The 13,890-nt window shown below is 49.4% G+C and overlaps 2 protein-coding genes across 4 annotated transcripts in view; one reads left to right on the top strand and one right to left on the bottom strand.

Moving 5' to 3' along the window:
- SLC23A1 (solute carrier family 23 member 1) overlaps positions 1-13,890 on the top strand; it is a 15,134-nt gene continuing 1,244 nt past the window's right edge. Inside the window, exons 1-15 of one of the 3 annotated variants that reach the window (XM_045820457.1) lie at positions 2-173; positions 1,193-1,254; positions 1,861-1,995; positions 2,441-2,598; positions 3,340-3,428; positions 3,594-3,661; positions 3,827-4,008; positions 4,140-4,260; positions 4,530-4,686; positions 4,994-5,141; positions 5,672-5,777; positions 5,993-6,122; positions 6,226-6,369; positions 6,852-6,947; positions 10,118-10,362. In XM_045820457.1, the coding sequence (XP_045676413.1) occupies positions 92-173; positions 1,193-1,254; positions 1,861-1,995; positions 2,441-2,598; positions 3,340-3,428; positions 3,594-3,661; positions 3,827-4,008; positions 4,140-4,260; positions 4,530-4,686; positions 4,994-5,141; positions 5,672-5,777; positions 5,993-6,122; positions 6,226-6,369; positions 6,852-6,947; positions 10,118-10,350 (1,911 nt within the window). In that variant the 5' untranslated portion in view covers positions 2-91 and the 3' untranslated portion in view covers positions 10,351-10,362. Of the gene's footprint in view, positions 174-1,192; positions 1,255-1,860; positions 1,996-2,440; positions 2,599-3,339; positions 3,429-3,593; positions 3,662-3,826; positions 4,009-4,139; positions 4,261-4,529; positions 4,687-4,993; positions 5,142-5,671; positions 5,778-5,992; positions 6,123-6,225; positions 6,370-6,851; positions 6,948-10,117; positions 10,363-13,890 lie in introns of all 3 variants that reach the window. The other 2 variants (XM_045820462.1, XM_045820464.1) reach the window with 2 other exon arrangements.
- Positions 12,722-13,890, bottom strand: part of PAIP2 (poly(A) binding protein interacting protein 2) — a 26,158-nt gene continuing 24,989 nt past the window's right edge. The window contains exon 4 of the mRNA XM_045820465.1: positions 12,722-13,695. Coding sequence (XP_045676421.1) covers positions 13,639-13,695 — 57 coding nt within the window. The 3' untranslated portion in view covers positions 12,722-13,638. The remainder of the gene's footprint in view (positions 13,696-13,890) is intronic.

Here is a 13,890-nt window from a genome sequence, read left to right on the forward strand (position 1 = left end):
GGGAGCAGAAGCCAAGAAGGGAGAGAAGAGGCCAGTTGGACGGAGGAACAGCCTGGAGGCTGAACAGGCCCAGGACGGACTCCGGGCTGTCATGAAGCTGTTTCCCAGCTGGAGAGCGGTGCTGCCTGTGAGCCCTCGGGCCCAGGTCTGGCCACGGGCACAGCAACCCAGAAGTAGGTGGGCCCTAGGAGGGCTGGGACCGGGGCAGCACTGTGGGGAGCAGAAGCTTAGGCCTAGACCCTACCGGCTGGGGGGCCTTAGCCTCTCAGACACCAGGTCCCTCTCAGCCAGCTCCAGGCCCCACGGCCAGGCTGGGCTGGATCTGCCAGGAAGGAAAGACAGGCTGAGCCCGGGGCTGGCTTCGGGAGTTGTGCGACTTGCACTCACATGGCCCAGTTCTTAGAAAGGCCCCGGACTATCCAGTGTTCTGCTGTTGCTGTCTTAAAATTTATAGTACTTTCGGAACTGCATTTTCATTTTTCACTGGGCCCTGACTTGGGGCACAGGCAAGGCAGGGCCAGGCTTGGCAGCTCCTTCTGTTGTATGCCCCAGTGACCCTGAGGGGGTGAGCAGTGGTGGTGGGGAGGGTACTGTCTCATTATATTCAATACAGCATAAATGCGGGAGCTCGGGCCAGCCTGAATTTTAGCAATCGTTTTCTGTCATCTTGCTACCTGTGTGGCCTTGGTGGGATCACATCTCTTAATCTGTTTCCCGAGCTGTAAAAGAGGTTAGCACTGCCTAGCACTTGGGCTTAAACACAACACATAGATGTTGCCTGGCACACAGTTATTCCTCAATAATGAGAGTGGTTATGACGACAATGGTTAACTTGATATTAATATTCAGATGGTAACATAACAATGGCTGTTTCTACTCTTTTTCCTGTTGCTTCATCCAGAGCTTGGTAAACTTCCAAACTGTCCACGCCTCACCTCCAATCTGGCCCCCTCTTGGAAAACAAGAACAGGTCTCATGTCCAGGCTTAGGTGCGGGTGGTGGATGTGGCAGAGGCTTGGGCAGCCTTCGCCACTCCCTGTGACCAGAGTTAATACATTACCTCCACATGGGTCCTGCTTTCGCAATCTTGATCGGAGCTGGGGATCTGGTTACAGATTTACTTTGAACAATGTCTGATATGTGGAGTAAAGTCCTCCTTGGCCTTTCTATAGCCATCCCCTCTTCTCCTCAGGAACTGCTCATACCTGTGTCCCAAAGATGAGGGCCCAGGAGGAACCCGAGGGCCAGACACAGGTGCTGGGGGATGGGTGGGAGCTGGGTAGGGGCAGGGTGGGGCGGGGGTTGGAGGGCTGCACAGGCCTTCTCCCTGGGAGGGCAGAGACAAAGCTTCTGATAAACTTGATTGAGCGACTGTCCCAGGTTCAGCATGACAATTGGGGGATGGGGAAGGGGTGGCAGTGGGGGTGAAGAAGACTTCAGCTTGAGGGCCAGTAGGGGCACAACCTACCCCTACCTTAAAATGACATCCCAAGGACCTCCAAAGGGCAGAGGTGGGGCCAGATTGGGCCCAAAAGGGCCTGTCCAGTCTCCAGCCTTCTTTCTTGGCCCCAGGACTTCTGATTTAGGGGCCCATTCCCTTCGCTAGAAGGCCTGGGTCCTGAGGGCTCCAGGGGCCTGCACAGTGGACTCAGCCTGCACAGAGCAATGTGAGGTGGGGGCCTAGTAGTCAGGCCCAGGGACAACTGGGTGGATGGACCGGGATGGAGGTGAGGACCCCAGGCTCAGACCCCATTCTGAGGAGCTGGCAGGCCATTTAGGCACCTGACTGATTCTGGGCAGAACTGACTTTGCCAGTGTCCACCTCTCCGCCCTGAGTTACTTGCTTTCTTCTGTCCCCAGCATGAGGACCTGGGCCTAGCAGGGACCTCCACGAGGGACCCCCCCGTGTCCCTGCCCACAGAACCCAAGTTTGACATGCTGTACAAGATTGAGGATGTGCCGCCCTGGTACCTGTGCATCCTGCTGGGCTTCCAGGTGGGCTTCCTCCACGGGTCTCCCCACTGCACACTCCCCAGGATCCCTGCCCCCTCCCTGGCTACCAAGGTTATCTTGGGTAACAGGAAGAGAAACCTAAGGTCAGCAACAGTGACCATCAGCAATCAGGGGTGGGGAAGAGGCTTACGGTGCCCAAGAGAGGATTAACCCCCTGGGAGCAAGTGTCACCTGCCGGGCGGGGTGTCAGTGACAGGGAAGAGGGCCTGCTCCACAGAAGATGCAGGAATAACTTGGGGGCAGATTAGGAATCCCCAGAGGTGAGCGGCAACCCTCTGGGAATTCCCTGTGGGAGTGGCCACTCTGGGTGGGTGTGTTTCCTAGGGCAGCATAGCTTCAGGCCCAATGAGGCTGGCTTGAGAACTGTTATGGGTCCCTGTTTCCCTCTAAGCCCTGTGGGTCTCATGCACACCCCCTCGCCCCCCAGCATTACCTGACATGCTTCAGTGGCACCATCGCCGTGCCCTTCCTCCTGGCTGAGGCGCTGTGTGTGGGCCGTGACCAGCATGTGGTCAGCCAGCTCATTGGCACCATCTTCACCTGCGTGGGCATCACCACCCTCATCCAGACCACACTGGGCATCCGGTGAGCTGCCCCACTCCCACACAGACACACAGCACAAGCAGGTGGTCTCAGAGGACTCAAGGGACAAAGAAAGCTGGATTTGCCCACACCTTCTGCTTCTTCTCCCAGGCACAGCCTTACAGCCAGGCAGCTGGGGTCCTACCCAGGCATCTGGCACTCCTCAAGGACTAGGAGTCTGTGTTTTTAAGGGGATGTGCCTTAGCTGGACAAGGACCAGCCCTGGTGCCTGCTCACCAAGCTGATTAAGCCCTATTCAGGGTAAAGAGGACCACCTGCTTCCCTGCTTCAAGGGCTTGTGCAGGCCTCTTCAATAGTCTGTCTTCCTGGGGGGCCCACCCCCTTGTCACAACCCTAGGCCCAGGTGGCCAAACATGGTTGGTTGTGTGGTGAGAGGAGGGAGGAAGGGTGTGAGTGGAGCTTGGATGCAAGAACTAAGTTGTCCACTTCTCGGCATGCGGCCCCTCACAGTGCAGGAGCTGGTGTTGAGAAAGAAAGGGGACAGGCTGTGGGCCAGGGGCTCCATTTGTTTTCCTCCCTGGTTTCCCAAGATGTTATAGAGTCCTGCCTGGGGCCTCAGTGACTGCCCTCTGCTATGCCCCTGCCCTTGTCCCTCTGTCTGTGTCCCTTTGTGTGACTCTTTCTCTCCCCCTCTCTCTGGTGTCCCTCTCCCCTGGCCTCAACTGTCTTTATGTCCCACCCCCACCCTCCCCCACTCTTGCTATTCTGTGCTTCCCCTTCCAGGCTGCCGCTGTTCCAGGCTAGTGCCTTTGCATTTCTGATCCCAGCCAAAGCCATCCTGGCTTTGGAGAAGTGGAAATGTCCCCCGGAAGGTGAGCACACTTCTGGGGTCTGTGCTGGAGAGTTGGGGGACTAGAAGCCTGGAGGTCTGGGAGACTGTCCCAAGTTCAGACACCGGGATGCATTCACGGCAGCACCTTCTCTCCCTATGTCTCTGTTCCCTGTTCACATGTATTTGTCCCCATCTCTGCCCCCAGAGGAGATCTATGGTAACTGGAGTCTGCCTCTGAACACCTCTCATATCTGGCACCCACGAATACGAGAGGTGGGTTCCCATGTGGAGTAGAAGGGACCTGGACCTGAGGAGGGGGCTAGATGGGAGTAAGGGCTATGCTGAATTAGGAGGTAGCCCAGAGGCCTTTTTTTTTTTTCTTAATGTGGAGGTCATGGCTTCTACATAGTAACTTATAGTTAATCTTTGCTCTTCCAGGTTCAAGGTGCAATCATGGTGTCCAGCACGGTGGAAGTGGTGATCGGGCTGATGGGGCTGCCTGGAGCCCTGCTCAGCTACATTGGGCCTCTCACGGTCACCCCCACCATCGCCCTTATTGGCCTCTCTGTCTTCCAAGCTGCTGGTGACCGAGCTGGTTCGCACTGGGGCATCTCAGCTTGGTGAGCAGACACCAGAACTGATCCTTGTCCAGCCCCAGCCCATTTGCCCCCTACCTTTTCTTCCCCCTTAGTCCTGTCTCCTGTCCCCAGCCTGTCCTACAAGCCATCTCTTTTTGTGCCTCTGCCCCCAGCTCCATTCTCCTGATCATCCTCTTCTCCCAGTACCTGCGCAACCTCACCTTCCTGCTGCCTGTCTACCGCTGGGGCAAGGGCCTCACTCTCCTCCGCATTCAGATCTTCAAGATGTTTCCTGTGAGGAATTGACAGGCAGCTGGGACTGGGGCGGGGCTGGACTTGTGTCCAGGGCCAAAGTAGGGGGCAAGGGCTGGAATAGCAGGGGAACAAGAGCTAGAGCAGAGACTAGGTCCCAGACAGGGACTGGAGCAGGTGATGGGGGCTGGGATCTAGGGCTGGGGCAAAGGCTGGGGTTGGGGCTAGGGCTAGGGCTGAGGTAGAGGCTGGTTAGCCTGGAACAAGAACTCTAGGGCCCTCAGTGTGCACCTCGTCCTTCCCCACTTCAGATTGTGCTGGCCATTATGACCATGTGGTTGCTCTGCTACGTCCTGACCCTGACAGATGTGCTACCCACAGACCCTACAGCCTATGGCTTCCAGGCACGGACGGATGCCCGAGGGAACATCATGTCTATTGCACCCTGGATCCGAATCCCCTACCCCTGTGAGCAACCCTACCTGGGCCCCTCTGCCCCCAACTCAGACAATCTATTAGGCTTCTGCTGATCCCAATCCAGCTGATGATAAAACTAGCATTAGCCGCACATGTATCGTGTGCCAGGCAGAGTGGTTTAACTCAGATGAAGCCTTACTGCCAAGCTTTGTGACTGAGTGATCCCACCTAAGTTCCCACACCTCTGCAGCTTCCACTCCAGCTTGAGATCCCTTTATCCTCACCCCCCAACTACCTCACCTACCTCCTAACCCATCCAGGGGCACTGCATTCATCCTCTTGTCTCCCCTCAACCCAGGTCAGTGGGGCTTGCCTACGGTGACTGCAGCTGCTGTCCTGGGAATGTTCAGTGCCACATTGGCGGGTATCATTGAATCCATTGGTGATTACTATGCTTGTGCCCGCCTGGCTGGTGCACCACCCCCTCCGGTACATGCTATCAATAGGTATGCCCATCTGCGCTCCCCAATATCTGATCCCTTCTGAGGCCACTCAGGAAGCAAACAGAGTAATAGGGTTGAGTCCCAAAAATGTAGACTTGGGCAAGTCACTGATACTCTCCAGACTTCATTCTCCTTATTTATGAAATGGGATGTTCTCATCTCTTACTTTGAGTATTTGTGAGGAGTTGAGCAGATAATGAATTCAAGGGATACTAGTCATTGACAACCTTCCATGTACATAGCCCCTGCGGTGAGTTGTTTTACACATTCTGCCAATGACTTTGTGAGACAGGTACACTTAGTGTCCCCATTTCACAGGTGAGGAAATTGAAACCCAGAATCGCCTAAGGGAATAAGTGCCAGAGCACTGGGACTAGTGCTCCGACCGGAGCTCCTGGCTCCCACACCTACCTTTGGCCTGGAGTGGGGAGTCTACTACAGATAGTTGGCAGCTTTCACAGAAGGCGAGCATCCCAGCCAGGGTAATGGGGCAGAGCTTGGACCAAATCCCCCCACGCTCCGTTTCTTTACAGGGGCATCTTCACGGAAGGCATCTGCTGCATTATCGCAGGGCTGTTGGGCACAGGCAACGGGTCCACCTCGTCCAGCCCCAACATTGGCGTGCTGGGGATTACCAAGGTACTTTGCTGAACAAGAGCAGAACAGAGCTCCACCCACTCTATTTGCTGCAGGCCTCTCTCCAGGCGGGTCTCAGCTTTGGCCTTGCCCCAGGCAGTCTTTGAAAGACTTGGAGCTGTATCAAGCCCTGTGCGTCATCACAGGCCCCACCCACCGTGTCCCGCCCAGAACTCACCCCTGGATTTATACAGCCCCGCCCTCTGTCTCCCTGGCAGGTGGGCAGCCGGCGCGTGGTGCAGTACGGTGCGGGCATCATGCTGCTCCTGGGCACCATTGGCAAATTCACAGCCCTCTTTGCTTCGCTCCCTGACCCCATCCTGGGTGGCATGTTCTGCACCCTCTTCGGTGAGTGTTGCGCACGCGTGGATCCCAGGTGGCAGCGCGGTGGCGGAGTGGTGGAGCGCACCCAGCCCGCACAATGCCTCCAGAGGTTCTCCTGCGCCCTCAGGCATGATTACCGCTGTGGGGCTGTCCAACCTGCAGTTCGTGGACATGAACTCCTCCCGCAACCTCTTCGTACTTGGATTTTCCATGTTCTTCGGGCTTACACTGCCAAATTACCTGGAGTCTAACCCTGGTGCCATCAATACAGGTACCTGAATGTCACTGGGGGAGGGGGAGGTGTGGAGGGCCAGCCTCTGAGCACAGCTCCCTCCCTCAAATGCTCCACGCAGCTACAGCAATAAATCTGCTGGACTCTGGATGCTAATCAGCAGCTAAGAAGCTAATTAATTACCAAGTGTCCTTTTCTAAGACAATTTCTGTGGACAGGTATTGAGCTTTACATATGCTCAATTTTAACAACTCCATGAGACAGATACTGTTATCATGTCCATGTCACAGTGGAGGGAAGTGAGGCTTAAATGATTTGTCCCAAGACAAGTAGCAACTAGCAAAACTGTGATGTGAATCCAAGGGTGGGAGAGGCAGAGGTGCAGATAGGCTTGAAGGTCAGGGTTTGTGCGGTTCCACCTCCAACCTGCTCAAGGAAGTCAGGCTGCACAAGTAGAAGTCCCTGAGGTCTGTTCTCTAGATGGGGCCATGACACCCATTAGCCCCTGGCCTATTCCACAGGCAGTGCTGAAGTGGACCAGATTCTGACTGTGCTGCTGACCACGGAAATGTTCGTGGGTGGGTGCCTTGCTTTCATATTGGACAACACTGTGCCAGGTATGGGTCAGTCCTGGGAAGAAAACAGAATGAGGCTGGACTCATCTGCACTCCAACAAATGGTCCCTGAACCAGAGCTGTGATCTGGTCCAATGCAATGGAAGCCCTGCAGCAGGAAGAAGCAGGAACAGATGGGCTGGTGGAGTGCCCTCTAGTTGGAGGGAGAGACCACTGGCCAGAGGCACAGACATGCCTCACAGGTCTTGAAGAGGGCAGGGCTAGGAGAGTAATTCCAGGGCTCTTATCTTTTCTTCACTTCTTGTTAGCCACCAGGGTGAGGGTTATCCTTCGGGTGCTTTTGCTGTGTTAGGACAGACAGAAACGCAGCACCAGTTTATTTGAAAAACCCACTCCAAATATGCCAGCAACCTGCAACAGTGGCTACTCAGAAAGACCCCTAACTTTTCTCTTTGCTATTAGGGCTTTTTACAGGGATTGTGGATACTTAGTGGGGGTTCCACAGAACCCTCCCGGACCACATTTATGTGCCCATCAATTATATAAAAACTAAATGTCACCAGATGCCTTAACTAGTAACAAGCATTGTTAACATTTATCGAACATCTTCTATGGGTCAGGCATGGAGCTGTGTCACCCTTGAAAACTCCTGTGAGGCAGAAACTATCAAGTGACTCACCAAAGGTCACAACTTCTGCAGATTTCTAATTTTGCAAATCTTGGATATTAACAAAGTCCATCTGACGCTGTCCATGGCCTATGTCCCAGCCATTTTACCATACCACCTTTGCTGGAGGGTTTCAGGGGGACTGGGAGATCTGGAAAAGCTCCACGGAGACTGGAGTAAAGGCGGCATCACTCCTGGGAGATTAGAAATGGGAGTAACAGGATGGCCCCCTACCTCCTACCACTTGACAGTTTGAACAGGGCTGCAGACCCCTACTTGCTTTTCCTTCTCTCTCAAGGTATGAGTTGAGTCTGGCTACGCACAGCTGGTGGGTTGGAGTGTGGGCAAGAAAGAGCCAAAAACTCCCTGGCACTTTTAGGGATTTTAGACAGTATCAGATAATGAAGGAGCTCTTGGTAGCAGCTATCCCTTGGATCATGGTACCCACCTCCCCCCATTTAGAGGCAGCTGGGCTGGGGAGAAATTCAGCAGCCTCAATGCCTAGGGGATCTGGGGACACGGAGGGCATCAGGCGTGCAGCTGTGAACTGAGGGGCTTCTCCGTGACTTGGGTAGCTGGATTAAGCTCACCAGTTGTTAAGTCTCAGACTGCCTCGTGGAGTTCCTCACATCTTCATCCTTCTATCCAACTGTCCATCAGCAACCATCCCTGCCAGGGGATCATATATTATGCCACATAATCTTCAAGAGTCCTTCAATACACACTGGTGAGGAAGCTAAAGCTCAGAGTGGTGAAATCACTTGCTTAAGGTCATACAATCCGGATTCCAACCCAGATCTTGCTAGCTCAGAGCTCAAGTCCTTACTAGCTTTCTTTTGTGGGATGGGAACACTTTGCTGATATATCACTTTGCATTTGCTCTTTCTCCATCCATCCATAACCCAACCTTAGAGGGGCAATCAATTTAGTTCACAAAATGCTAGAGGAGTTTACTGGCTTGGCCTTTGGTTAGACACTAAAAGGGATGTGCAAAAGAAAAAGTGTTTAAGTCTCTGAGGAGCTCTTAGCACAAGACAGGACGTAAAACTGAGCTTAAAGCAGTAAGGTCAATAGGACTAGGCTGGAGTCATCTGGAGGGTTTCCTGGATGAGACTGGTGGGGCTCGGAATGAAAGGGACTTGGAGAATCAGAGGCCTTGCAGGCAGGGAGGGAGGGATACGAGAGGTGGGTAAGGGAATTCTGGGCCAGCTGTCGTGTCCTGGCAGTGGTGATGGGGCAACCAGACAACAGAGCTGTGCGCCACACCGACAGCTCTTCCCTTCCACTTTTCCCACTTGTGCGGCCAGGCCCAACTCAGAGTACCTCCTCCAAGTAGTCTTCCCTGAAGACCTGAGCTCTCCCTCAGTGCCCTTATCTGACTCTGGGACTTATTTCATTTGCACTGCTCATGGGGTTTTCAGGCTGGACTGCCAGCATATGGAAATCTCCCTCTTACCGACAGATTTATACTGTGCCACAGTCTTCATCAACCAGCTGCCTTGTGAAAACCTCAGAGAGCTCATGCACCCCTCTCCCACTTTGTAGGGCAAATTCCCCTAGTTGTAAAAAATCCTTACCACCACTACCAAAGATTTTACCGTATTTTTGGACCATAAGACACACACAGGTTTTAAAGGAAAATAGGAGCCCTGGCTGGCGTAGCTCAGTGGATTGAGCGCGGGCTGGGAACCAAAGTGTCCCAGGTTCGATTCCCAGCCAGGGTACATTCCTGGGTTGCAGGCCATAACCCCCAGCAACCGCACATTGATGTTTCTCTCTCTCTCTCTCTCTCTCTCTCTCTCTCCCCCCTTCCCTCCCTAAAAATAAATAAATAAAATCTTAAAAAAAAAAATAAAGGAAAATAGGAAAAAAAATTGAAAAAAAAAAGTGGTAAAATATTTAATAACATAAATAACATTTCACCAATGTAAATGTAAACAGAACTCAACAGCAGCATTAACAACCATTACTCCTCCCAAATGGGGAGGGAGTGTGTGTCTTATAGTCCAAAAAATATGGCACTTAGCTTGACTTTCTGAGGTTGCATTATAGAAACAAGAGTTTATTTTCCAAATACAAAATCATGTGAATACTGATTATAGTGTTTCAATACACACCAACCTGCCCCCACAGCAGAGTCTGGGTACTTTTTGGTCCCCAACAGCCCAGCTCACATTTGCCCCATATTCAAGGTGCAGGATGACAATTACTTAAACTTTTTCGCAGTCTCTTCATGATAAAATTTTGTGTAATAGCGCCTTCAGGTGTATTTTGAAGAAATAAGATAATGAAGTTAAAGCACTTAGCACAAAACCTGGCACACTGCAGATACACAACAGACACTAATTATAACCTGTATCCTTTAGGGTTCCCTAGAACTCTGGCCAAGTCAGGAGCTGAAAAATTATGAATTCAATCCTTTTTAGAACCAGAGATACTTGAGAATCAAGACACTCATTCCAGAAGTCTGCTTCAGAACTACATGGGAAGGGGAGGTGGCTGATAGTGGCTGGCCCTTGTAAGTGACCCCGCTGTCCTTTTGCAGGGAGCCCAGAAGAACGAGGGCTGATCCAGTGGAAAGCTGGGGCCCATGCCAACAGTGAGATGTCTATCAGTCTCAAGAGCTATGACTTCCCCATTGGAATGAACATGGTAAAAAGGTTTGCCTTTCTGAAATACATCCCTATCTGCCCAGTCTTCAAAGGATTTTCTTCAAGATCAGATCAGCTTCCAGTTCCAGAAAGTAGAGAAACTGAGCCTGTCTGCACCAAAGTCTGAAAAATTACTCAGGTAAGGTAGGGTGTGTTAGTCTATGGCTTTGGTGAGAGGGTTGAAAAATCACACTTCTTCTGCTTTAACCAAAGAAATACCAAACCACTCAGTTTCCATTTTTGTGGTCTATTTCGGTGTCCTCAAGGGGAAGGTAAACTTGATAAAAAGTCAATATATGGATTTTAAGTGGAATTACTTAACAATTTTATAGTGAGAATGGAACTTCCCAACTGGTGTGGGCTAGTAGGACATTACAAGTATGTTGCAGTACTGATCGCTTCAGCCTTCTGGGTACCTGGGCAGAAGCTGGGTCAACTGGAAGCCAAGTGACATAACTCTAGCCACCTGCAGTCAGCCTCATCTCTGAACTCCAGTATGCTAAACAAATAACACTATATGATGTGGAAAAGGCTAAGAAATGATATAGCACAAGAACCAAAAAAATCCTCTCATGTGCCTTGTTTTAATAATGGTCATAAAAAAAACAGGGTGACTTACTTTAGTTACCGTGGGGTGACCATCTGTCCCAAGGACTTCAAAATGAAGTAGTGGTGCTCTAAAACTTTCCATCTCTACCTGTAATGCAGATACCTGGCTCTCTAATAATTAAACATCAAAATAGTTTTAATGTGCATGGTCCCTAAGAAAAGTTCCAACAAAATGAGAGCTCAGCCTAGGTGACTACTCAATAGTAATAACAACGATTTATTTATTTTTAGAGAGGGGGAAGGAGAGAAACACCAATGTGTGGTTGCCTCTTGTGCACCCACCACTGGGGACCTGGCCCACAATCCAGGCATGTACCCTGATTGGGAATACAACCAGTGACTGTTTGGCTCACAGGCCGGCACTCAGTCTACTGAGCCACACCAGCCAGGGCATAACAACAATAATTTAAATAGAATTTTCTATGTGCCAGAGACTGTCTAAGTGCTTGATATATATTAACTAATCACATAATCATGAGATAAATACTGTTATTACTACCATTTTAAAGAGGCAGAAGCTATCATAGAAAGGTCGAATGCCTTGTCCAATCACTGGATTCACATGAAGTCTGGCTAGTGTCTGCTTTATCTCTCTTTTTAAGGTTTTATTTATTTGTTTAGAGAGGGGAAAGGAGGGAGAAAGAGAGAGAAAGAAACACTGATGCACGAGAGAAACACTGAACGGTTCCATCCATTGCCTCTTGCATGCCCTCCACTGGGAAACCTGTCCCGCAACCCAGGCATATGCCCTGACTGGGAATTGAACTGGTGACCTTTCAGTTTGCAGGCTGGCACTAAGCCACACCAGCCAGGGCTGGTCTTTGCTCTTAATCATTAGTTTACAATGCCTAAGTTTATAATCTCCAAAAATACTGCACTATGATCATTTGGCAGGATGTGGAAATATTTCTGAGCTGAGAAAGGATCTATAAGCCAGCAGTGCTACTTGTGGTACTGAGCTCTTAGGTAACAGAAAGGACTGTTTGTATCATGGCTCCAAAAAGAACAAGAACCATGGCAGGATCATCTCTACTTCAGTGTTTCTTTAAAAAACTACCTGATTATTAGTTTGTTACAATAGCTATTAAAAACCACTGGGGCATAGGTGCTCACACCCAGCTATCTCCCAGGAAGAATCTGAGCCAGAACTGATTACATGGCTTTCCTAATCCTGACCCCAACAAGCTCAAGGAAAGCACAGAGGACATTATTAATAGCTGAGTAGGGTCATGAGGAAGAAGTGTATGTAAAACCAGGAAATTGCTAGTTGATTGACAGACTATATCCTAAATTAAGACTTGCCATAAACAGCCCTGGCTGGTGTGGCTCAATGGATTGAATGCAAGCCTGTGAACCAGGGGGTCACCAGTTCAATTCCCAGTCAGGGCACATGCCTGGGTTGTGGTGGGGGCCATGCAAGAGGCAACCACACACTGGTGTTTCTATCTTTCTCTTTCTCCCTCCCTCCCTTCCCTCCTCTCTAAAAAAAAGATGTGCCATAAATATATTATAAATAAGCTTGTGACAGGGAAAAAGTGGTATCAAAATAGCAAACCAGTCCAGTTAGACCAGCAATGGCTTGTGAAGGGAAAAAGCCAATGAAGGTTATAGTCAAGTCAGGTCAAGTTTCTTAACATGGATATCCTACAATTGCTCTCACATTGTAGCCTGAGGTCAGTGTGGCTTACAGAAGGGGCTTTGGGCTTCATTTTACTGTTGTACTTTAGACAGATACATAGCAAGGTGTCTGACACAATGGCATCTAATAGTCTAGTCTGTTCTCTCAGCAAATCTTGCCAGCAGGGTTATCCTGAGGGACTGAGCCCACAACTAAGTGAGTATCACCACTGGAAAGTTTGCATTCAGTACCAAGAAACACAACCATCAGCTTAGTTCTACTATTATTTATTTTTTTAAATATTTTTGAAAAAATATAATTTTTTTACAATATTTTCAACTTAAACACTATTCACACTGAACACGTATGGCAGCTTAACCTACCCAAATATGAAGTTTAAGAAGCCAAAACTGTTCTAGCTTAGTTAAAAGAAAAGTTGTGCTGCAGACTATTGTAGTGATGGTTAACAAAGCAAGGAAAAGCACCACTCAAATCATATAATTTCTTTGTTCAATTGGATTAAGGGTTGGTCAAATGTTAGACTTTACAAAGGGATAGCTACAATGAGAATTGCAGGAGATGCAGCTCTCAAATTACATACTTCCTCAGATATATTTTGACATGATAACATAGCACAAAAGCCAATACTAGTTCTAATCTGATCACTACCTCAGGAACCGAAGACGGATGTGTCTACAATGAATTATTTCAAATTAACAACATTCCTCAGAAGATTCTTTTTGATTGGGACAAATACAAATTTAAGTCTGAACTGAGAAATTTGCCTAGCAACTAGAACTTAATTTAAATTTACTCACTTAAAAAAAGCTTAGACAGTAATGTGTTAGTTAATCCTAAGGGACCAGTTTAGTCTCAAAAAAAGACAATTCACTAAGTTAAAGGTCATTTAATCTGGTGCTTTGTCACAACTTGACTGGTGCTTCTTTCCTTGCTGTCTTCACATCAAGCCATGGGGCCAATTCTGTTTTTCAGTAAATGTTTGACAGCTTTTTACTTAATAACAGTCTCAGCACTTTTATTAAGCATGCAAGACTAACAAAACTTTGGCAATGCATAAGTGTAACACAGTGACAAGAGAGCTTTTACAATTAAGTCTTCTAATACTGCCTTCACAGTGTGGAAATTGTGCTACATCCACCAAAAGAGGGCCCCGTCTACTCAAATATTTTAGTACTTCACCCCAGGAACAAACTCCTTTGCATTTGGGTTCAGATTGCTCTTGACCTGGAAAATAAGTACATAAAAAAGCAAGTTCATTAACAGATGGCTTCATATACTCAGAAGCATTCAACCCACATGTACATGCAAAACACCTTCCAAAAAATACTAAACAAAAGCAAGAACTGAGATCAATAAACCCCAAAAAACCTGTGGCTGGGAAGGCAGGAACCAAATGTAAGGTATATGCATTATTATCAA

Source organism: Phyllostomus hastatus, unplaced genomic scaffold (assembly GCF_019186645.2).
Source record: "Phyllostomus hastatus isolate PE091 unplaced genomic scaffold, TTU_PhHast_1.1 phas_contig_150, whole genome shotgun sequence".
Taxonomy (NCBI): Eukaryota; Metazoa; Chordata; class Mammalia; order Chiroptera; family Phyllostomidae; genus Phyllostomus; species Phyllostomus hastatus.